The sequence below is a fragment of the Gadus chalcogrammus genome, chromosome 9 (genome assembly GCF_026213295.1).
Source record: "Gadus chalcogrammus isolate NIFS_2021 chromosome 9, NIFS_Gcha_1.0, whole genome shotgun sequence".
In the NCBI taxonomy this organism is placed as follows: Eukaryota; Metazoa; Chordata; class Actinopteri; order Gadiformes; family Gadidae; genus Gadus; species Gadus chalcogrammus.
Window position 1 is genome coordinate 411,739 of NC_079420.1, and position 25,000 is coordinate 436,738.

Sequence of the window (25,000 nt, forward strand, 5' to 3'; positions counted from 1 at the left end):
ACAGCAGCGTGCTCTTGCCAGAGCCGGTCCTACCCAGGAGACCCACCTACACACAAACACAGAGAGAGAGAGACACACACAGAGACACACACACACACACACACAGAGACACAGAGAGAGAGAGACACACACACACACACAGACACAGAGACACAGAGAGAGACACACACACACACACACACAGAGAGAGAGACACAAACAGACACACACACACACACAGAGAGACACAAACAGAGACACACACACACACACAGAGAGAGAGAGACACACACACAGAGAGACACACACACACAGAGACACACACACAAAGACACACACACAGACAGACACACACAGACACACACACATTTCATAATATCAGTTATTGTAAAAAGGATACATTTGCTATTCAAGAAGATGGCTTTTCACTAAGTGGGGTTGGGTCGCTTGCAACACCGTTTGGACCTAAACTGAAGTGCTAATACAATGATTGCTAAGTGTCCAGTCTAACGATTGGACTGCATTCGTTCTTCTAAAGTGATTCCCTACGCGCTACGTGCCTATATCTCTCGATGCTGACCTTCACCTCCATTTTACCCACTAAAGTAAAGACTGCCAATAAGCTGGGAAGGCGGCTTCGTAGGTCGTCGAATCGCCTTGGAGGTCGTGGATTGAGAGAGAGAGCGAGAGAAAGAAAAAGATAGCGAGAGAAAGAAAGAGAGAGAGAAAGATAGAAAGAAAGAAGGAAAAAGAGAGAAAGAAAGAGAGAGAGAAAGAGATAGAAAGAAAGAAAGAAGGAAAAAGAGAGAGAAAGAGAGAGAGAACGTTTTTACACTGCCCAATATGCCTGTCTTATGCATGCCTTTTTCCCACCATGGGCCGCACGTTTACACTGCCCAAGGTAAATCACCGGCTTGAGCTCGCACCCCAATTTACCCTCCCGGACCCTACACACATTGGCGGTTTCATTCTCATGTAAATGCGATTAGACGGCTCCGCAGTTCCAGGGGGCGTTTTTTATCCTCCAAAAGGAAAACCCCCATCCTAAAAAACGAGTGGTCAGCAAAATAAAGAATATGTTGGCGTTTTGCACTTGGAAATAGTTAATTTTTAGCCTACACTCGGATGTATACTCATTGTTGCATGCGAGTCTCATATCTCTTAGTCATCATGAAAGTAATTAAAAACATTCGTAGTATTGAAATTATTCTAAAGGGTTCTATTCTCCGTGCATAGCCCTGCCTTCTCCAGTGAACCAAGAAAGCCCACCCAGTGACGACGGGGAATTTGACCCCCTCGGTTTTTACTCAGGCAGGGCAGTGAAATCACCAGGCGTGCCAAGCCGCGACCGAACCGGCTTGGCAGTGTAAAGAAGCCTAGAGATTAGGGCTGAACGATTGGGGAAATAATCTGCTGTGTTTGCCAGGATTCCCTTGTAAAATAGATACTGAATCTCAATGGGATTATTCCTGGTAAAATAAAGGTTAAAAAAATAAAAATTAATATCTAATTGCGATTATTTGGACCAATATTGCGATTGCGATTTAATATGTGATTTATTTGGTTTATTAAGTTCCTTATGTTATGTATTATTCACTAAAGAAGCAATAAATCATCCTATAGTATGACCAACACAACATTGGAAGCAGTTAACATATAAATTGCTCTTTCCTTCAGGCCAGGCCTATGTGTAGAGATTAATTGATATTATAACATCTTTATTGAAATATTGAATTGTAAAGAAAAAAATATATATATCTTACTGATTTCAAGTCAGTAACAAATCACGGAAAATAAATAAATGCTGTTGTATCCCATGGTGCTTTGGACGAATGGTCCAGCCCTCCTAGACTCACGCTCTGCCCCCCGTCCACGCTGAAGGACACGTTGCTGAGCACGGCGCGCCCGGTCTCCGTGTACTTGGCCGTCAGCCCCTGCACCTCCATGTGCCCGCGGCTGGGCCAGAGGCCGTCCGCGTGGGGGTTGTCGATGACCAGGTCCTGCCCCCCTCGGCCCTGGTGGCTGTCCTCCGACGGCAGGTCGATGAACTTGAACACCCGGTCTACGGACCGCATCTTGAGGGGGGGGGAACACCAAATAGAAAATGAGCTGGGATGTTTGAGGGAGGGGAGTGTCTTGGTGAGAGACAGGATGCTGTCGCCCATTGTTGAATAATGGTCGGTCTGAAGTTTAACATCGTTGTGGAGTCCAGGAAGGCTAGTTCGTTGGTGGTCGCCAGGGCGTCGGCTAATGGGATCCGTACACGCTGTTCATAACCAAGCAGCATTGTGGGGGCCATAGGAAACGTGTGGCTAAACGCAAGGACTGACCCTGGTGTTCAGAAACAGGGTAGGAAAACCCAAACGTATCCAGAGGACGACATTCTCCAGTCCCACTGCTACTGAGACAGGGTCCTCTGTTGGCAAGCCAGTGGATACAGAGACAAACGTGGAGATACAGAGCTGTGGTATAACCAAATCAAAACTGGTGCCCATAAAGACATATAGTATACCTTATGATTGTGTGCCGTTTACACGTAAGTTTGCACTCAACTAAAAACATTCAGCGAAGGATGTTTGCGATTTAATACTGTATCAAACGGCTATACTCCATTTCAACAGCACAACTGAAAGGGGATTCAATGGGACTAGGGGCCCATATTTAGCCAGGATCAAGGTTGATGACCCACTACATGGCATTTCAAAATCAGACATCAACATGTGGGAGTTTCTGCCAAAATGAAACAAAGTGTGCCGGCTTCGCTCGTGATATATGATGAGGCCTATTGTCTTGCTGTGTGGTGTTGATTCATGTTATCGTGGTTAATACTTTACTGGAGTTTGAATTTAACTTCCGTTTATGAGGACGGATGGGCGGGAGATGGGAGTAAGGTATGGTTAAACGACCGAGAGAAACTGTGTGTGTGCGCGTGTGTGTGCATGTGTGTGTGTGTGTGTGCGTGTGCGTGCGCGTGTGTTTATGTGGGAGGGAGGAAGGGAGTGACCTATGCGGGTCAGTGGGTAAGTATTGTGGATGGAGTCTCCCCCTCTTCCCAGTCAGATACAAACACAGTGATTCCGCCTAGCAGAGTACTCAGTGTGTCTGTATGTTTCTGTAAGTCTACAGCTTGATTGTGTGTGCGTGGTTTCGAAGTGTCTGTGAATGTGAGTGTGGGTGTTTTTGTGTGTCTATTTATGTTTTGTTATCTGTAGGTGTAAGGTTTTTACAAATGTGCGTGTGTTTGTCTGTGTTTGTGAATGCGTGTTACTGCCCAGATGCATGTACGTCTGCTCTTTCAACTTATGATATTTTAATGCTTAAAGTCGTGCAATGTGTTCTGTGGGGTTAATCCACGTCATTGTGGTTGATACTTTACTGGAGTTTGAATTTAATTGCGTGTGTGTGTGTGACAGCATGCGTGTTGGCGTGTGTGCATGTGTTGTGGGTGTGTGTGTGTGTTAAACAGTGTCCAGCTGGGTGATAAGCTGGGTCAGACAGTTAGTGATTCTGAACGCCGCTCTGGTTGGGTGGATGAATGTATACGTAGTGAATGGATCTGATGAATGGATGGACGGGGGCTTGGACCAATGGGGGAGAAGGGATGATTGATTGATGATCGATTATTGGGTGGAGGGATGGAACAATGGATGCATGCCTCCTACATATTGTTTGACTGCCAGGTGAAGAAGAATTACAATGTAGAGAATGACCCTGCGTTTTCTGCACAAATGACAATAAACCTTGACTTTGGGCTTTATATTATAAACCATAATTATTATAATACATCTAGGAAATCAAACAGAGGCTGGTCTCCACAGGCTAGCCGCTGAGGAGAGCTCCGTTCTGTCTGATAACGCATTCCAAATTTCAAATACATGTGAATGTACCATTCATGCGGCACCATTCAACCCGGCAGAACACCATTACGTGTGGTGTGATATGTGATATGTGGAGGTCAACCCTAAAAAGATGAATGAAGGGACGGACGAATATGGGAGCTCAGATGCCAGACTAATTGAAAGCACACCGGAGTGCCATATGTAGAGCCGTTCTGCTGACCCAACTGTTGTACTTGGTTCTCATGCCTGCTGTTCCCAAACAAATCAGCCGAACGACGTCAGCACGAGTTGTTGTGTTTAGCGGTCGTTCCTTCAACACTGTGGAGAGCCATCTGCTAGCGAAGGTCCACTGGCTCTTAAGCAGAGCTCACACGCTGTCCCCCAACCGCGTTGGGCTCCTGATACTTGTGTGTGCATGCATGACAGGGTTTGTAGACATTCAGTCACATGCAATGATATTTGCGTGGGTGTCCATTGTCCATGCATAAATGTGTTACTGGTTCTGTGTGTATGCTTTCGGTGTTTTTGTGTGTGTATGTGCGTGTAACTACCAGACCGTCCACGGTGATGCTGGTGATGACCGCCCACTGGAAGGTCCCCAGGATGAGCATGGCCAGAGCCACGATGATGCCAATGTCCCCTGGCTTATCCTCTGGGGAACACACACACACACACACACACACACACACACACACACACACACACACACACACACACACACACTATTGCAACCATAGAGCCAAATACCCAAACAAACATGCTCATTTAACAGAAATAGCCAACTAACACACACTCATGCACACACACACGGCTCATGTCATGAAGGTATTTAAGTGTTCAGATCAGCTCTATTAAGAAGCCATTGCTGACAAATTGCTCCTAATCTGCTCCAATCACACACTCCATTACCACTGCGTCAGAGGTCCAGAGTGTGCGTGTGCGCGTGTGTGTGTGCGACTGTGCGCGGCATCATGTTTGCACAGGTGTTGTATACGTCCATGTGATGTGTGTTCATCCGCTTGCTTGTGTGTGCGCGCGTTTCTACTGCGTGTGTGAACGTTTATCTCCCCGCACATCCCCCTCCCTCCCGTCGCCTCCAGCACTCACGGTTGGTTCCCACGGCGATGAAGGCGGCGGCGGTGAAGAAGAAGACAAAGATGGCGTCGCAGCGGAAGAGGAACCAGCGCAGCGTGGCCAGGTAGTGGAACCAGGCGGCGGTGTGCGTGTTCAGGGCCTTGTGGAACAGGGTCTCGAAGTACGCCTGCCGCCCGAACGCACGGATGGTCCACAGGCCCTTCAGAGAGATGATGAGGTGGGAGAAGATGGGGCTCCGTGCTGCAGGGAGAGCGGGGGGCGAGAGAGGGTCACCGCGGAGCTCCTGGGGCTAAACGGTGACGGCTGAACCTCAGCTGTTTGCTGTTGGGCCAGTAGCCGCCATGTTTACTAAGAGCGGTAGCATTAAAGCAGGTTTACTAAGAGCGGTAGCATTAAAGCAGGTTTACTAAGAGCGGTAGCATTAAAGCATGTTTACTAAGAGCGGTAGCATTAAAGCAGGTTTACTAAGAGCGGTAGCATTAAAGCAGGTTTACTAAGAGCGGTAGCATTAAAGCAGGTTTACTAAGAGCGGTAGCATTAAAGCAGGTTTACTAAGAGCGGTAGCATTAAAGCAGGTTTACTAAGAGCGGTAGCATTAAAGCAGGTTTACTAAGAGCGGTAGCATTAAAGCAGGTTTACTAAGAGCGGTAGCATTAAAGCAGGTTTACTAAGAGCGGTAGCATTAAAGCAGGTTTACTAAGAGCGGTAGCATTAAAGCAGGTTTACTAAGAGCGGTAGCATTAAAGCAGGTTTACTAAGAGCGATAGCATTAAAGCAGGTTTACTAAGAGCGGTAGCATTGAAGCAGGTTTACTAAGAGCGGTAGCATTAAAGCAGGTTTGAGGAGAATTACATTTAGTTTATACAATTCAACTTAATGTTGAAATTGGGAAAATAAATTGAAAGACCTTAAATTCAGGGCCATCAAAGCAAAAACATTTACAACCTAGTTTGACGTAGAGCCGGGCGATTATTCGATTTTGAATCGTAATTCGAAGAAATGGTATAAAAAAATGGGTTAATATCAACATGCCAGCATGCACTGAAAGATGTGAGTGTGTAGAGTTTGCTTAAAGTCTGAGGCAACCGTAAGCAGCAGATATCATCTCTAGTCCAACGTCTCAAACTGAGGCCCCAGCAGAGGGGGAGAAGTGTGTTATTTATTGTGCTTCTGTTAATCATTGTTATTCATCAAAACAAATCCGAACTTAATTCTTATTTATTTTTTTCACTTATAGAAACAACTCGATTAAAATGATAATCGGGTTTGGTTCGAAGAAATCTGAGTTTTTATGTAAGGCCATATCACCAAGCCCTAGTGAGACAAGGCAAACACTTAAGGGTGGAGATTTCAGCGTTGTTTCTCTCTCACTCTATTGAATTATCTTCCCAGATTTAAACTATTTCTCATTAAACAGCTCCTCACTAATTGCAGATGAATCGTACATCCCTGTGCTTCTCGGAATATCCTCCCTCCTTCAGTCTTCAAAGGACCCCACCCACAGTGTCCCACTACATGATTTCACATTGACACACAATTCCACTTCACAAGTGTTTGCTATGGGCAGGAGCCAGTGGTGAGCACAGCATGTGACATTCTGCCCTGTCCTTTGTGCACAGACAATGTGTGACACACATTCCCCTCTCTCTCTTTGTAGAGGAGAGTCCAGGATGGAGCTGAAGGAAGTCCCAGATCGGGTCACCCTCTCTGACCCGGTCCCGGGCAGAGCAGGGCCTGGCAGAGTCGGGGACGTTACCATGAGGGGGATGGCGTTGAGAGCCGGGCCGATATCTACGACAACACCCTGTCATGTCTGTCAGCAGGGTCTGCACAGATGACCCGCTCTCTTCCTCTCCGCTTCACTCTGGCACAAAAGGTACACCAGCAAAAATAAACCCGGTGTTTCTGGGGACTCTTGACTCAGCTTGACTCGGCCGGCAGACTCAGGGAGCCGTCCCCTAAAGGGTGTGGCAGCCCTCTGACCTCTGACCCCATCACCACAGGTCGCTATGGTGACAGTCGCCGGTAGGTCTGCCTGCTGATGGCTGGGCGGGGGCGACTCTGACGTTTGGATCTTTTCTTTTATTCCCCAACTTCCTGCATTCATAGAATATTTTTTATTCCTGCATGGAGGAACCGGTCTAAGGGACACGCACGCACGCACGCACGCACGCACACACGCACGCACGCACGCACACACGCACGCACGCAAATAGTCTTACCTTCGGCCTCAAGCAGTTTGAGTTGCTGTCCAGTTCGTAAGAAGTACTTCCGGAGGAAGACGAAGATGGCGCCCAAAGGGATGACTGCGATGAAGATGTAGGGCCTTATGATGGACACGGTGAATATAGCTCCCAACACGATTATGCTCAACTAGAGAGAGAGAGAGAGAGAGAGAGAGAGAGAGAGAGAGAGAGAGCCGCGTTGCAGTCAGAAGGGTCACACATTTAGCGTACATTTGTCAGACATTAATCAAATAAACCAGTCCCTTTTTGGCTAATGTTATTGGATGGCTTTAGGGGGGTTATTATAACTGTATTTTTCTCATTGGATATGTAGCTTTACTCTTTGGTGCAGTAGGACTATCTACATTTGAAGTATTGTATTTATTGTAAACAATAACATATCAGTGGCCTCAACCCATGCTGCTCCCGTGGAGCCGATCAGTTCATCGGCTCCACCGGACGGTGATTCGTATTGGTGAAAAATATGTAATAACTTGGGATTTTTATTGTCTTTAGTTATTGATTTAGTTTTTTCGGTCAGATGAATGTATTTAAATCTGAGATTCACACCACTCCTTGAATTCAATTCAGATGAATTGAGTCATGAGCACTGTCTATTGTTTAGAACACCAGGATAAGACGTGTATGTGCATGAGGCCCAGCCTACCTGTATGAGGTCAAAGAGAACCAGAGGCAGCATGTCGTCTATAGTGGCCATGTCCTTGGTGAATCTGTTCATGATCCGACCTGCGCCGGGCCCAAAACAATCATTAGACCTCTAGAACACCGCACACACATTACAAGAGGCCGCTTTTAGCACATACACTTACAACAAAAAGGTATATTGAGGATAGTTAATACATACTGTAATTAAAGGTACAATATACTACTTTTTTTTACACGTATTCTATCATGAGGAAACTAACTTCAAGGCTACTTCGATCTACTCCCTCCCCCCACACATACGCAACTCAGACTCAATAACCACATTCAAAAGTCAACTCAAAACTCACCTCTTCAAGAAAGCGTATGACACCTCAGCCCACCCATACCACACCTGACACAATTCAAAACCTGATTTTTATTTTGAATGTATCTGTATTTGGTTTTCTTGTTATTCTTTGTAAAGCGTCTTTGAGTGACCAAAAAAGTGCTAGATAAATTCTATCCATTAATATTATTATTATCTACGTGATTTGCTCGGACTCTGCAGCAGCATAGATAAAGATCAACTTTACGTTTTCTCCAGCAGCCCTCGCTGTCTGACGGGTTCAGTGAGACGGGGGGTTAGTGACCGTCGGCGGCTCTTCCCTCGACGCTCTACTGTGCCTTCACACCGAACGCCACAGTTTGGTGTGACGTTTTATCACGCGACTTTGGTCGCGTATGAGGAAGTTGAGTAGTTGTGGAAGTACGAGAGACGTCGGAGAACCCGACGCAGTCTATTCATAAGATCTTCCTAACCTCGGAGCGGAGCCTAACCTAGGAGGAGGGCCTAACCTAGGAGGAGGGCCTAACCTAGGAGGAGGGGGGCCTAACCTAGGAGGAGGGGGGGCCTAACCTAGGAGGAGGGGGGCCTAACCTAGGAGGAGGGGGGCCTAACCTAGGAGGAGGGGCCTAACCTAGGAGGAGGGCCTAACCTAGGAGGAGGGGCCTAACCTAGGAGGAGGGCCTAACCTAGGAGGAGGGGGGCCTAACTTAGGAGGAGGGGCCTAACCTAGGAGGAGGGGCCTAAGAGGAGGGCCCTAACATCACAGCGGGGCCCTAACATCAGAGCAGGGCCCTAACATCAGAGCGGGGCCCTAACATCAGAGCGGGGCCTAACATCAGAGCGGGGCCTAACATCAGAGCGGGGCCTAACATCAGAGCAGGGCCCTAACATCAGAGCGGGCCCTAACATCAGAGCGGGGCCTAACATCAGAGCGGGGCCCTAACATCAGAGCGGGGCCTAACATCAGAGCGGGGCCTAACATCAGAGCGGGGCCTAACATCAGAGCGGGGGCCTAACATCAGAGCGGGGCCTAACATCAGAGCGGGGGCCTAACATCAGAGCGGGGGCCTAACATCAGAGCGGGGCCCTAACATCAGAGCGGGGCCTAACATCACAGCGGGGCCTAACATCAGAGCAGGGCCCTAACATCAGAGCGGGGCCTAACATCACAGCGGGGCCTAACATCAGAGCGGGGCCTAACATCAGAGCAGGGCCCTAACATCAGAGCGGGGCCTAACATCAGAGCGGGGCCTAACATCAGAGCGGGGGCCTAACATCAGAGCGGGGCCCTAACATCAGAGCGGAGGCCCTAACATCAGAGCGGGGCCCTAACATCAGAGCGGGGCCTAACATCAGAGCGGGGCCCTAACATCAGAGCGGGGGCCTCACCGGTCTTCATGGTGTTGAGCGTGGCGATGTTGGCTCGCAGCACAGCGCTGAGCATCTTCTCGTGGAGCCTCTTGGAGACGGTGAGCAGCGTGTGCACCAGGGGGAGGCCCCTGAAGAAGCCCAGGGCCAGCACGCTCTCCGACGTGGCCACGTAGATGTAGATGATGTAGTAGGCGCTGGTGGGCGTGACGATGACCGCCAGGTGGGTGGGCTTGGAGACGGTCATGTTGGCGTGCTCCGCGATGAAGCTGGGGGAGTTGGGGTTGGCCTCGCTCCTCCAGATCTCTCTTGGATAAGGGGAAGGGGGGGGAAGGGGGGGGGGGGTGTTAAGTAAGGGATCATTTATTTGTTACCAGCATTCATAGTGTTGATCAGCAGAGAAAATTGTCTGCAAAAGACGTTGACGTTGCTTAGCAACTGAGTACGCTGGTGTTGAAGTTATCGGACTACTTCCACTCCTTGACAGTGGCCATCTAAAATGTTTCACCGCCGGAGGCTGTGAAGGCCCATGAAGTGACCGGAGCGCTCCACAGCAGGGAGAAGAGCCGTGGAATAAGGGCTGCTTATGGTTCCACCTTCAAGCAGACGCTTTCGACGCAGTCGTGAACCTTTATGGTTCTGCGCCGGGCTTTAGTGAGCGGACCAATCACAGCCCTCGCTGCTGTGTCGCCTCAACAGAAGGTTACAATATTTGGGAGGTGCACGTCCGGCCCTTGGGGTGGACGCAAGGAGGGTCCGCAAGGACCTAAAGGGTCCGTGACCCCCCTGCGTTGGGGGAACGTAGGACCATAATCAGCCCTTTAGTGATGAACTTGGGGCCATAATCAGCCCTTTAATGAGGAACGTGGGGCCATAACCAGCCCTTTAGTGATGAACTTGGGGCCATAATCAGCCCTTTAATGAGGAACGTGGGGCCATAACCAGCCCTTTAGTGAGGAACGTGGGGCCATAACCATCCCTTTAGTGATGAACGTGGGACCATAATCAGCCCTTTAGTGATGAACGTGGGACCATAACCAGCCCTTTAGTGATGAACGTGGGACCATAACCAGCCCTTTAGTGAGGAACGTGGGGCCATAATCAGCCCTTTAGTGATGAACTTGGGGCCATAATCAGCCCTTTAGTGATGAACGTGGGGCCATAATCAGCCCTTTAGTGAGGAACGTGGGGCCATAACCAGCCCTTTAGTGATGAACGTGGGACCATAATCAGCCCTTTAGTGATGAACGTAGGACCATAATCAGCCCTTTAGTGATGAACGTAGGACCATAATCAGCCCTTTAGTGATGAACGTAGGACCATAATCAGCCCTTTAGTGATGAACGTAGGACCATAATCAGCCCTTTAGTGATGAACGTGGGGCCATAATCAGCCCTTTAGTGAGGAACGTGGGACCATAATCAGCCCTTTAGTGATGAACGTGGGACCATAATCAGCCCTTTAGTGATGAACGTGGGGCCATAATCAGCCCTTTAGTGAGGAACGTGGGGCCATAATCAGCCCTTTAGTGATGAACGTGGGGCCATAATCAGCCCTTTAGTGAGGAACGTGGGGCCATAACCAGCCCTTTAGTGAGGAACGTGGGGCCATAATCAGCCCTTTAGTGATGATACATTAAATAAGAATAAACTACTGCAGTGTGTTGCTTGAGTAAATAGTCGAACAATATATTTTCTTCTTCGCAGTATGAATGAGTGATGAATGAATGAATGAGTACTCTAATGAAACATTATACTTACGAAGTGATGAGAAATATGCCTATGACTGATCCTGCAACCTGCAGAGTGAGAGAAGACATATGCACTGTTGAAACAGCACTCGACTTCACAGTGCATTCAGAGTTGAGCTCATCAACAGTATGAAGTTGGATCAATATGAAATATAAATCGTATTTACCTCAATAATGAAGACAACAGCTATGAATATTAAGACATAGACCAGGTTCCTGTTGGTGGTGACGTAGCGCAGATAGGTGTTCCATGAGGTCGTTTCAAAAATGTTTTCATGCTCATCCGCAAAACATTGCTGTGTAGAGAAACATCTGGTTTTAGTAGAACAAATCAGAAATAAAATTAACCTTGTTTTTACCCATGGGACAATTAACATACTTAACATAGTTCAGGCATATTTGAGCTTTTGATTGGGTAAAATAAATGCAAATCAACATGATATTTGCAGTAACCTGTTTTATCTAAAGCACAACACTAATCTGATCTCATCTCGCTGTGCCTTCTGGTCTCCCTACCTCCATGTCCTCTTCGTCCACGTCCTCGCTGATGTCGAACACGCTGTCCAGGGACAGGCGGCGGGCGTAGATGTCCAGCTCCGACGCCAGCTGGCACGCCGGTGTGAGGGACAGCTTCTGCCGGAAGGAGGACTGCATCTGCGCGTGGCGCCGCTGGTGCTGATTCTGTCCCCCGCCGCCGCCCCCGCTGCCCCCGCTGCCGCCGCTGCCCCCGCCCCCGTTGGTGATGAAGGCGAGCACCGACTGGCGCCGCTGGCCGTGCAGGTGCTCCAGGCCGCTGTGGTACATGTTGCCCCTGGGGAGCCCCTCCTCCACCTGGTCGTCCTCCGGCACCACCGAGAACCTCCGCTCCGAGAGCTGGTGCTGCGAGTCCTCCTGCGGGGGGGCGGGCGGCCCCTGGGAGCCCCCGATGAAGGAGAACTTGCGTGCGGCCGCCAGGGGGTTGAGGATGAGCGACTGCTTGCGCTTCTCCGGGTGGTGGGCGTCGCCGATCACGGCCGGGGGGGGGCCGGGCTGGCGGAAGGAGGCCTGGCGCAGCGGGTCGGGGGAGCGGAAGGCGGCCGTCTCGTCCACGGACACGCGGCGCAGCGTCTCCGTCAGGACGGAGCTGCGCCGCTCGGCGGTCATCTTGTCGTAGGCCTGCAGGCCGAGCAGCAGGGAGCTGAAGTCGGGTCGCTGGGCCTGCAGCTCCGAGAAGGTTCCGTAGAAGTAGCACACGCCGTTGTGGAGCAGGAGGATCTTGTCGGCGCGCTTGAGGTGCTCCAGCTTGCTGGTGACCAACACCCGGGTCTTGGAGGCCATCAGTCTGCACAGGCACCTGGGTGGGGGGGCATGGGCGGACCGGTTGGACAGGCAGACTCTACGCCGGGTTACATCCAAAGAGACATCATCAAGGTGGCCAGATCTCCAGCTAATGTCATCACAAACCCATATGTGTTTAATATTTTGTCTCTAGAGAAATGTCATCAAGGGTGTAGCTGGTTATGGCTCTCTGAAGAGAAAGACAAGCTGGCTATTACAATGTCCCAATACCTAAATACTACTGTGATAAATAACAATACAACTTCAGCATTGTACATTGTACATCTTTAGTCCCTCTAACCTAACAGTATAGCACAGTTATGCCATGCGCAACCTTAACATGTCAAGTACAACAAAACCTATGTCCTTGACCTTCAAACACTATTCCTCCCCCCAAGACATGAAAGACTCTCTGTTGCTAATACACACTTTTCAAAGATCTCTTTCTCCGTCACGATGTCCAGGTGGGTGAAAGGAGAGTCGAGGAGGTAAAGGTCTGCGTCTTTATACAGGGCTCTGGGGGACACACACACACACACACACACACACACACACACACACACACACACACACACACACACACACACACACACACACACACACACACACACACACACACATAAACGTGTACGCACGCACACACGCATGCACGCACAGACACACAAACACACAGACACACAAAGCATATGAGAGAGATGATGACAGACAGAGGGGGACAGAAGAAAATAGTAATTTGATTGACTTTTTGACCAAGTGACTGATGTATGGTGTCCTTGTAGCAACGGAAACAGCTGGAGTAGGCCCATAGTGATGAAAGCTTTACTTTGCAAGGTTCAATCTGTAAAGTTAACCCCACTTATGTCACCCCTGTTCCCAGAATCAATACATTTAGTTACGCACGGACGCTCCCTGCAACAATTACAGTTGCGATCCATAACCGATCACATGACCCTGAGCGATCGATCATGACCTTTAAAGCCTGCCATTTTGGAACCAAAAACCCACATAAGCGGCAAGTTGTTAGGCAACATTGGAGTTGTTGTTTTTGCTCATTTGTCTTACCTGAAGGAGAGAGTGATTGCAGTGTTAGAGATAGAGGAAGTTAGACAGAGAGATGAGCATGTGGTGCGGTTTCCAAGAGAGTGGCTTAAATCAGATCATGAGGCATGATGGAGGCACTTAAATCCCATCTGAGAAGGAAGCCATCAGGCAGATCCCGGACACTTTAACAAATGGATATGCACGCCTTTTTAATAATCTACAAGGGATTCAGGCGAGCCAGAACATCTATCTACTGTGGTTGTAAAAAGCACCACAAGCACCAGCCGGATGCTCACACACATCAGGGAGAACCGTGGCTACGAGAAATCTATTGTATTGAGGGGTGATCAATATTGTGTAGCATCCCAGTGTGCTAAGAGAGAGAACAACACATAGAAGGAAGTGGGACTATCGTCGACGCTACACTCTCATAGCTTATGTTTGTCAACACACCAACAACAGCCTCACTTTGATTAATTGGTTAATTAGTGAGCAAGTTAAGGTCCCTTGTTACCCGCATCTAAACGGGGACAATTGCAGAAGTCATCCATCAGACACTTGTTATGACTTTGACTACGCACACTGGAAAGCTTATGCACCCCGGCTATTTTTAGTAAAGTTCAATTAATGGATGACTGGATACCGTTAACAACAGCAGTGACTCATATGATCCCCCTCAGGCCTTCATCAGTTTATACTGTGAGATATGTGGTGAGCGCTCCACGCGTCAGCACGGAGGTACGCTGTGTTTCAGTAGCACATCTTCAGCAAGAGTCGAGGGGAAACAGCCACGCTCTGCTATTTTCTAATAGTGCTTCCTGAAAAAAGATGTGCAGAAAGTTGGACCGTTGACTTCATTGGTCAAGGATTTGGGTTCTGACATCAATTTATGATGTTTTTTTTCTATGTGAACCTGAGCTTAGGTTGCAGACTGAGATTTTTTTGGGGGGCTTGGGTAGAAGCGTTGCTGCGTTGTCTCTACAACAGAGACAACGCAGCGATATCAACATGAGTAGTTCTAACTGGAGAGACAGTGAATCCGCGAGCTGCTGTCATGTGAGAGAAGGTGATGCAGTCACATTAAACGAAGACGGGGACAGAGTGCATGCTGACAGGTGTGTGGCTGGTGGTACCTGGCCAGGCCGATGCGGGCCCTTTGGCCCCCGCTAAGTGTGACACCGCCCTCCACCACTGGGGACTTGTCCTTCTCAGGGAGCAGCGCAAAGTCCTGACCAGAGAGAGAAGAAGACTAGATGAGAGGAGGAATACAAGCAGCAGTACAGAGAGGGAAGACTAGATGAGAGGAGGAATACAAGCAGCAGTACAGAGATAACGTGGTCTAGTCTTAGCCTGGTCCTAGAAGACTAGATGAGAGGGAGGAATACAAGCAGCAGTACAGAGATAACGTGGTCAAGTCTTAGCCTGGTCCTAGAAGACTAGATGAGAGGAGGAATACAAGCAGCAGTAAAGAGATAACGTGGTCAAGTCTTAGCCTGGTCCTAGAAGACTAGATGAGAGGGAGGAATACAAGCAGCAATACAGAGATAACGTGGTCAAGTCTTAGCCTGGTCCTAGAAGACTAGATGAGAGGGAGGAATACAAGCAGCAGTACAGAGATAACGTGGTCAAGTCTTAGCCTGGTCCTAGAAGACTAGATGAGAGGGAGGAATACAAGCAGCAGTACAGAGATAACGTGATCTAGTCTTAGCCTGGTCCTAGAAGACTAGATGAGAGGGAGGAATACAAGCAGCAGTACAGAGATAACATGGTCAAGTCTTAGCCAGGTCCTAGAAGACTAGATGAGAGGGAGGAATACAAGCAGCAATACAGAGATAACGTGATCTAGTTTGGCCTGGTCCTAGAAGACTAGATGAGAGGGAGGAATACAAGCAGCAGTACAGAGATAACGTGGTCAAGTCTTAGCCTGGTCCTAGAAGACTAGATGAGAGGAGGAATACAAGCAGCAGTACAGAGATAACGTGGTCAAGTTTGGCCTGGTCCTAGAAGACTAGATGAGAGGGAGGAATACAAGCAGCAGTACAGAGATAACGTGGTCAAGTTTGGCCTGGTCCTAGAAGACTAGATGAGAGGGAGGAATACAAGCAGCAATACAGAGATAACGTGATCTAGTCTTAGCCTGGTCCTAGAAGACTAGATGAGAGGAGGAATACAAGCAGCAGTACAGAGATAACGTGGTCTAGTCTTAGCCTGGTCCTAGAAGACTAGATGAGAGGGAGGAATACAAGCAGCAGTACAGAGATAACGTGGTCAAGTCTTAGCCTGGTCCTAGAAGACTAGATGAGAGGGAGGAATACAAGCAGCAGTACAGAGATAACGTGGTCTAGTCTTAGCCTGGTCCTAGAAGACTAGATGAGAGGGAGGAATACAAGCAGCAATACAGAGATAACGTGGTCAAGTTTGGCCTGGTCCTAGAAGACTAGATGAGAGGGAGGAATACAAGCAGCAGTACAGAGATAACGTGGTCAAGTTTGGCCTGGTCCTACCAGACTCTCGTACTTCATTTAATTTGCACAGAGAGTCTGGCCAATCTCCATTAACAAAAATAAATCACTTGCAGGTGTCTGATGGAGTTTAAAACGATTGTATCTGCCCGGTGCCACTCTGATTTTGCCATAACCAATCGCTAACGTTTGACTACAACTTAAACTAACTCACCACCTCAACATCATTGTTCTCAGCCACTCCCTCTGTTCACTGATTGGCCCGGCAAAATTTGGCCGGAGAAAACCGGCGACTATACTAAAATTGAGCAGAAGTACGGAGGCAGGCAGAGTCAGGCTTATAAAGTCTCCCATTCAAACAAACATATTGAAATTAGGACTCAGACCAGCACAAGCAGCACCAAGGACTTTGTGATGCAGACAAATGTTTTGTGATTCACAAATTCACTGATTTCTTTAACTTTTCTGTGGCCATCTTTTTGCCAAGGTTACACTAAGGTTTCATCCCCTATTGTTTCTGTTACGTTTTTTATTCCCCTCAAATTCATACTGCAGCCTATAGCGTAAGTCGAAAACTCTTGACATTTTCAGGTGTGGTTACCAATAACACCCATTACCCATAAATCCACATTTATGGTACTGCACCCAAAGGTGGCGCTATTGTAAATAATCATGAATTAGGCTTATTTTTCCTCACCAGACTGACCTGGACTCAAAATTCTTTCATAATATTAATCTCTAAAATCAGATGCATCTTTTTCACCCTAGTCTTCTGCCCTAATTTTTTTTAATTTTCCCACAATTTCATAGAAAAGCCAAACGTCCACAGTCTCAACCCATTTAGCCTATATGACCATTTTGTTATTGTATAACTACCTTAAGGCTATCATTAGGTGGCTACCATTAACAGTGCACATTTTCGGATCTATACACATTTAAGAAAGCCCTTAATTCTCTTGTGAAATGTGTGCTTGGAGTTTTCTTGACGTGTGCTTATCAACCGACATTTTCACCTTGTGAATGAGGCTTCATGCAGTTCAGGAATGTCAGTGGCTGAACGGGATAATGCTGTGTACTGGTGATTCTTAGGTTGAGAGTTTGAATCCTTATTAGACAATGCTGAACATGACATTCGGCCATTGCTCTGCAGCCCAGTCACCTGAAAGCCGTGGCAAAGTATGGCATTAAGAGGAACATCAACATCTTTCCTTCATAATTATATGTCATATTTAGATATCTTCCATTAGTGTGTTCTTGACCTTTCATTTTGCTCAGACCCCGTTCATCCCCGCTTGCGGTTATACTTATATTTGTAATTATTAGATTGCCATGAACATGGTCAGAGGGACAAAAAGGAACGATTGCGTTTTGCATCTTCCTTTGAATGAACAGGGACGGCTGGAAGTGGTTTCCAGTGAATATGCCGTGGCATGATAGCACAGAGCGGGGGCAGCCCATCTCACTGAGGGTAACTATGCCATGGCGTGATAGCACAGAGCGGGGGCAGCCCATCTCACTGAGGGTAACCGACACCATGGGGGCGTCCCGCCACACCAGTCATTACAACAGTCACTGTGATGACGCCTAACCAACATTAATACCACAGGCCATGAGGGTAGCGTCACCTCCCCCAAAACAAGCCTCCGCCGACCGAGCTCCCTCTTCCAGAGTGATAGGAGTACCGGCTCCGATACTTGGATTGGAAGCCTATTTTTAACTAATAGACCCTTTTCTCAGAGGCATCGTCGTAGAAAACACACACACACACACACACACATCAATGTAAATATCAGATTCATTATGTTGCGTCAGCCAAGAACCCACACGGGTGTCCCCCATAATAACACTCATTATGGACTGCTGCTTCTATGTTCCAGGGTACATGGTCCTCACTGGTCCAGTCTCCCCGTGGTGCGGCACATAAAGGGGGCCGTGATTAGTGTTACGAGCTGCACCGGTGTGTATCATACCAAGATGAAAAAGGGTCTATTGACCTTATTATTGAATTGTATTTATTAGACTGAAATCTATTGGATATAAGGCCCCTGTAAAATAATTAAGAAAGTGGCTATCAGAGTATTGGTTCACTGTTTAATGTGGTCAGGACGTGGGCAGGTTCCACATGTTACAATATCCAAGACCTGACTTCATATGGTGAGCCTCAGTGGAACAGCAGGCAGTGTGGCTGTGGAACTGTTAAGTACCCTTAAACTACTGGGACCATAAGTTAAGTACCCTTAAACTACTGGAACTTCATAAGCTCTCCTCCAGCTTGAAAAGTGCTCAGAACCTGGTCCTCACATTTGGATGTCTAACAGTTAAAGTAAAAGTAACTGACAGTTACTCTTTTTAAAAACATATATATTTTTTGTGCCAACAGACAGGACAGAACATCAAAACAAACAGGACAGTACGAGACGCCGCCGACCAATACTGTGACCGGAACCTTCAGCGGGACACTGAGGGAGGATGGCGCAGGAATGAAGTGAAGGATTAAGTCTACCTTATTCCTTTAAACACAAAAGGTGTCCATCTTATTCCTTGAAACACAAAACCTCCTACCTTCTTATCTGCCGCTTCCGCTCCCCTGCAGGCAGGCCACAGGGAGTTAAGTTAACGGGTGTTTAACGGCCTGGCCAGCAGGGCCAGCTGGTAAAAGGCATATTGGGAGTCGAGTAGCCAAACAAAGCCAGCCAGCTAGGCTAGCAGCTAGCGGCTAGGGGCTAGCAGCTTACTTGGGGTTTGAACAGAGTTGGGGGGGGTTGGGGGACCACCCAGGGCTGTGTTGTCTGGTGTTTCAACAAGGTGGGGGGGGGGGGGGTCTGGATCACTGCCAGGTCCGCCCCTAGCCCCCCACCAGGGGGTTGCCGTGGTGATTCCCCTTGTAGGAGGAGCACCTGATCTTCATGGCATTGGGTCTAGACGTGTCCCTTTGGTTTGGGTCTCCCCCCCCCCCACATGACTGGTGACTCATGATGACTGACTGTGTGTATTGTGCCATAGACCATGATTTGCATTACACACAATGGCACACCATGACAGCAGTGGTGTTTACATAAGTTAAGCGGAGTCCTCATCATCGCCCTCTTTCGGTCTTGGAGGCCTGCTTCATGTCGTGTCAGGGTGTGTCATGTGGTTGTTTTGTTGGAGCCTTTCAATAGCGCAGAGCGGGCTGTTTGCTGTGACATCAGACCGGTGTTTAGCCTAAACGCTGGAAGTGACGCCAAGGGGAGACGGAGGCCGTCACTGGGGGAGGTCGTACTAGTCTGCGCCCGCGTCAGATCACGGATGATGGGCTGTCCTCATTGAAGGATCATAGACGTAGATGACACATATGTGTGTGTGTGTGTGTGTGTGTGTGTGTGTGTGTGTGTGTTTACACGAAACAATTCCTTCTGAATGTGGATCAAACTGTTGAAAGCACTTAACCAAAGGACCGGCTCAGTCCACTGTAGGCCCTTCACTGTAGGGGTTCCAGCGCTCATCATCGGTCAGTCAGGAACCCCCTCATTGTCATGTTCATGAAATGCAACCGGCAAGATGATATCCCATCTCCATGGCAACAGCAGACGGCCCCAGTGTGAGCTGGGACCGTCCGCCCCAGCTCACACTGGAGGTCGGAACGAGAAGAAGCCATCACTCAACACTGAGACTCAGCAGAAAGTGCCCTGTTGTGTACTAATCTCTCTCTCTCTCTCCCTCTCTCTCTAGATCTCCCTCTCCCTCTCTCCCTCTCTCCCTCTCTCTCTCTCTCTCTCTCTCTCCCTCTCTCCCTCTCTCTCTAGATCTCCCTCTCCCTCTCTCTCTCTCTCTCTCTCTCTCTCTCTCTCTCTCTCCCTCTCTCCCTCTCTCCCTCTCTCCCTCTCTCCCTCTCTCTCTCCCTCTCTCCCTCTCTCCCTCTCTCTCTAGATCTCCATCTCCCTCTCTCCCTCTCTCCCTCTCTCTCTCTCTCTCCCTCTCTCCCTCTCTCTCTCTCTCTCTCTCTCTCTCTCTCTCTCTCTCTCTCTCTCTCTCTCTCTCTCTCTCTCATCTATTTAAACTGTAACTCTCTTTCTCTATCCCTGTAATTACTACTCTCTCTCTCTCTTCATCTCTCCCTCTGACTCTATCCCTCTCTCTTTCTCTCTCTCCCATGTGATCACAGTCCTTTCTGTCTCATTCTCCCCCCCTCCCTCCCTCTCTCTCCCCTATTGCACATATGATTCCTCTGTCCACTCAGCTCTCTTGCCCCTAAGACCCCTGAACACAAACATGCAGCTTTTGTTTACCCCAGCAGGACAACAGTGAAGCCCCAGACAGGACGTGACGTCAGTACCTCCTCCAGCTGACAGGCCTTGATGATGGAGGTGTATCGGAGCTCGTCATAGGTCAGGCCAAACAAGATGTTGTCACGGATGGTTCCGGGCATGATCCAGGATGTCTGGGGGCAGAAGGAGATCCGCCCGCTGTGTCGGATCTTCCCTTCCGACGGAACCAGCTCTCCCAGGATCATCATGAGCAGAGAGCTCTGGAACCAGAGCCAGGGGCAAGTCAGTCCAAGAAATGTCCACGCACACACACTCTGACGCACACACACATAGACACGCACACGCATGTACGGGCACATGCAGGCGCACATGCACACATACGAACACAATCACCCACACATATATGCAAATACACATAGACGTACATACACAAAGTACACCTCTCCTCCCAAAGTACACCTCTTCTGCCCGTCATTTTCGCATCAGATCAGGTATTTTGCTATTAAGGGCTGATTATGGTTCCAAGTTCACGCAACGCAATGACCACGCAGACGCTTTGACGCAGTCTTGAACGTTTATGGTTCTGCTGGTTTAGAAAGTGGACCAATCACAGCCCTCGCTGCGGTGTCGCCTCAACGGAATGTTAACATTTTCGGGAGGCGCATGTCCGGCCCTTGTGGTGGATGCAAGGAGGGTCCACGAGGGCCTAAGGGGTCCTTGACCCCCTTGCGTTGGGGGAACGTGGGACCATAATCAGCCCTTCAGTCTTGGGGAGGTTGTGCTGCAGGACCCACCTTCCCTGATCCAGTAGAGCCGGCCACCGCCAGCATCTTGCCCTTCTCCAGGTACAGGCTGATGTTCTTCAGCACCGGCGTGACGTACAGGTTGGTGAAGAAGAGACCCGCGTCCCCGTTGGGGGGCCCGCTGGCCTTGTTCTCCTGCTTGATCTTCTCAAACAGTTCCCCGATGCCCTGTTGAAGGAGGAGAGGAAGAGGAGAGGAAGAGGAGGAGGAGGAGGAGAGGAAGAGGAGGAGAGGAGGAGAGGAAGAGGAGGAGAGGAGGAGAGGAAGAGGAGGAGAGGAAGAGGAGGAGGAGAGGAAGAGGAGGAGAGGAGGAGGAGGAGAGGAGGAGGAGAGGAGGAGAGGAAGAGGAGGAGGAGAGGAAGAGGAGGAGAGGAAGAGGAGGAGAGGAGGAGGAGGAGAGGAGGAGGAGAGGAAGAGGAGGAGAGGAGGAGGAGAGGAATAGGAGAGAAAGAGGAGGAGAGGAGGAGAGGAAGAGGAGGAGAGGAAGAGGAGGCGGAGAGGAAGAGAAGAGGAGGAGAGGAGGAGGAGAGGAAGAGGAGGAGAGGAGGAGGAGAGGAAGAGGAGGAGAGGAGGAGGAGAGGAATAGGAGAGGAAGAGGAGGAGAGGAGGAGAGGAAGAGGAGGAGAGGAAGAGGAGGCGGAGAGGAAGAGGAGGAGAGGAGGAGAGGAATAGGAGGAGAGGAGGAGAGGAAGAGGAGAGGAATAGGAGGAGAGGAGGAGAGGAAGAGGAGGAGAGGAGAGGAGGAGAGGAGGAGGAGAGGAAGAGGAGGAGAGGAGGAGAGGAAGAGGAGAGGAGGAGAAAGGAGGAGTTAGTACCACTAGAGCACATAATGAAATGCAATCAGGTGAACTTTTTATCAAACATTTTAAAAGTATTCAAAGTCTGTCAACTTGTTTCATGCATCTTTCGATTCTGTTATATTGTGCACAAAACAACATGCCTTTAAAAAAGAAAAATACATTCCGTAAATTCATACAGAATACATCAAAGTAAACTTCTCAGATTTACCTCACTAGGCTAAGATTCAGTGTGTGTTTGTGGGTTTACTTTGTGTTTGTTTGTGAGGGGTGAATAATGGGATTCATCCCACTTTAAATACCTAGATGCTGCATTGCGTAACACAGCCCATTCCCGTTGCCCTTCTGAGGCCCTAAAGAGGCTTCCCAAAGGCTTCCCAGTGTTGTCCATTCAATCTGTCACCACAATCCTATACATCATGGGTTGACACGTCTATCCACTGGAGAAAAGAGGAAGCTGTCATGACGAGCTGGTTTAATTATTGACTTCTACAGTCTTTTTTATGGGTCAGTGGGGTTGCTGTGGTTCGTCTACGAGTCGACCCGTGTAATTCACATTCAAATGAGCTGACGTACTGTCAACAGTAAAGAAAGGAGACCCCCTGACCCACTCTAAGAACGATATGCTGCCAGGAAGAGCAGTGTACAAGGAGGGCATCCAGGAATAAGCAGGTGTTCAGGATTCCCGATCTAAAAAGCAGATGAAGAAGTTTCCCAGCAAAGCGAAAGCATAATGATGCAAGCTCCTTTTTCTCACGGTATCGGGAGGTCAATAAATCACACCTGTGTGCACTGGTAGGTTTATGGGCACAATGTCGAACTACAATGAGTTGGCTCTCCACAGGTGATAGCCACAAATCAATCCATTATCTGGGGAAGCATGATGGGAATAGAAGTCCCCTGGTTCTTTAATCTGTTTGCCTGTTATATTGACCACTATGTGGTGACTGTGTCTCGGTTAGCGAGGAACCTGGGTGTGACAGGGGACGACCAGCTCTCAACCTCATTTCATGTTCTACAACGTCAGGAGGATACTTCCGTTCCTAACCCACAAGGCCACGCAGATCTCTGTCTCTTCCCCTCACGGCTAGACTTCACCTATACTGGTTCTGTCCAGATCAATTTCTCCCGAAGCAACCAACGGTTAGCCTGGAAGTCCAGACCCACATTTAGAAAGCTGTAGGGTCTGGCAACGAGCAATGAAAATGGCCGAACTTGAGGGGCGGATCAAGCATGCATTTGAAAATATCACTGCACGCAATTAGATAACCCTACGACCAATCAGAAGAATAGAAGGGGTGACGTATCCAGACTAGCGGAGCTAACCAATAGATAAGACTGTTGAAACAGTTACGCCTTCGGCCCACCTATATCAGATAAACCGATGTGATTGGTTAATGTTCTGGGCCAGGGGAATCGGGGAGTGAGTATTTTGCTCGTTCCCAGAGTGACTCGCTGAGCAAATTCAAATTGGGCTCTCGCGAGAACTCTGGATTTCCAGGCTAACCAACGATATGGTTAACGTAGTGATGAGTGAAGTTATTTACACACACAAACACACCTCGTCCCAGGATGCAGAGACGTTGTCGAGCTCCAGCTCTGTAGTGGTCAGGTTGTACTCCAGTGCCCGGTGTTCCTCCTTTAGCAGGAAGTCCTGGAAGGGAGATACACACACCACTATGAAGATGCTGCTGAACATAGAAACACACAGGTCAGACACACACAGTGCCACACACACAGATCCTGGTGCAGAAAAACTCAGAAAAAAGGGTTAGGGTTAGACTAATGCACACACCTTAGCATAGACACTCACGTCACACACACCTCAAAAAAAGCACACACACTTCACACACGTCAGGTACACACAGGTCAGTGTGTGTGTTTGTGTGTGTATGTGCCAGTGCATGTGTGTGTGTGTGTTAGAGTTGCCGCGGTGTGGACATTTTCACACCGAGTAATACGATCGTGTCAACACCGGTATTACCGGTATAAACGGTATTAACTTTGAAACTATAGGTCAACCGCCATCTTCTCCGTCAACTCCTCTCACACTCGGTGACAGCGGCTGGCAGCGCGCCAATTCTCGGCGTCTTATAACGTTCTATATATAATAGGATAATATAATTTTATATATCATAATATCATGGCCAAAAGCCCTGTGCGCCTCCGGATGGCCGTAGCGCGGGGAGCTCACGTAGGGATTGGGCTTCGCGGGGTTTGTTTACTGGCGTTGCTATGGTTACCGGTCTTGTAAGGAAGCACGTCAATTCTCGGCGTGACAATTCTCCCTCACAGAGCAGAACTGTGGCCTATTCTACACATTTTAATTTTTTTTTTGTGTGTGTGTGCCAGTGCATGTGTGTGTGTGCCAGTGCATGTGTGTGTGTGTCAGTGCGTGTGTGTGTGTGCGTGTGTGTGTGTGTGTGTGTGTGTCAGGGTGAATTGTGTCACTTCACCTGCCACTGTGTCGGGTAATACTTTCCAGTCCGGTCCGATCAAATTTGCATATTTAATACATTCGTCATACGGCGCTGCACAGTTCCATAACCGTAACTGTCAACATCCGGCCCCCTTCTTCTTCTACACCTCTTTTGCTGAACTGCGACTGTCAACATCCGGGATAATATACCAGTAACAGGGCTCTCAAGTCTCACGCATTCGGCGTGAGACACGCGCAATTCAACCCATGCACACGCTCACACGCCACACTCAACAGTGGGAGGGTAGGAATCAAATGGGTTTCCCGTACGTCGGGTAACCAGACATCCTATTTTGCCCGGACATGCACTCTTTTTGAGACACTTGTGTGGCGAAAAATGTGTGGCGGAATTTCAAAATCGTCCGGGATTTTATTAAAGCCTCATACATGTTCACATTGAATTTGCGTTGTGTTTCTCTGGGTCGTTCACAAACTAGTTAGGCTACGCCCTCCCCTACTCAGTTCTGTTTGCGTTACATTGGTGGAAGTGAGTAGGGGGAGTGGTTAAGTAGGGTTATGCTCGCCTCTTCTTCTTATTTAATTTTCTTCTGGATTTCTGTAGCAAAAGCAGCGCCCCTTATGGGCCTGGCATGTGTACTACAGCGTT

The 25,000-nt window shown here is 48.7% G+C and overlaps 1 protein-coding gene across 1 annotated transcript in view; it reads right to left on the reverse strand.

Annotated features, from left to right (window-relative positions):
- Positions 1 to 25,000, reverse strand: part of cftr (CF transmembrane conductance regulator) — a 46,900-nt gene that overhangs the window by 8,069 nt on the left and 13,831 nt on the right. The window contains exons 9-23 of the mRNA XM_056598931.1: positions 23,476 to 23,568; positions 21,109 to 21,285; positions 20,383 to 20,574; positions 14,739 to 14,833; positions 12,994 to 13,080; positions 11,764 to 12,580; positions 11,415 to 11,543; positions 11,258 to 11,295; positions 9,519 to 9,805; positions 7,806 to 7,885; positions 7,136 to 7,286; positions 4,926 to 5,153; positions 4,370 to 4,470; positions 1,836 to 2,054; positions 1 to 46 (exon numbers count right to left, since the gene is read on the reverse strand). The exon at positions 1 to 46 is cut by the window's left edge and continues 110 nt beyond it. Of these exons, the coding sequence (XP_056454906.1) occupies positions 1 to 46; positions 1,836 to 2,054; positions 4,370 to 4,470; positions 4,926 to 5,153; positions 7,136 to 7,286; positions 7,806 to 7,885; positions 9,519 to 9,805; positions 11,258 to 11,295; positions 11,415 to 11,543; positions 11,764 to 12,580; positions 12,994 to 13,080; positions 14,739 to 14,833; positions 20,383 to 20,574; positions 21,109 to 21,285; positions 23,476 to 23,568 (2,740 nt within the window). The remainder of the gene's footprint in view (positions 47 to 1,835; positions 2,055 to 4,369; positions 4,471 to 4,925; positions 5,154 to 7,135; positions 7,287 to 7,805; positions 7,886 to 9,518; positions 9,806 to 11,257; positions 11,296 to 11,414; positions 11,544 to 11,763; positions 12,581 to 12,993; positions 13,081 to 14,738; positions 14,834 to 20,382; positions 20,575 to 21,108; positions 21,286 to 23,475; positions 23,569 to 25,000) is intronic.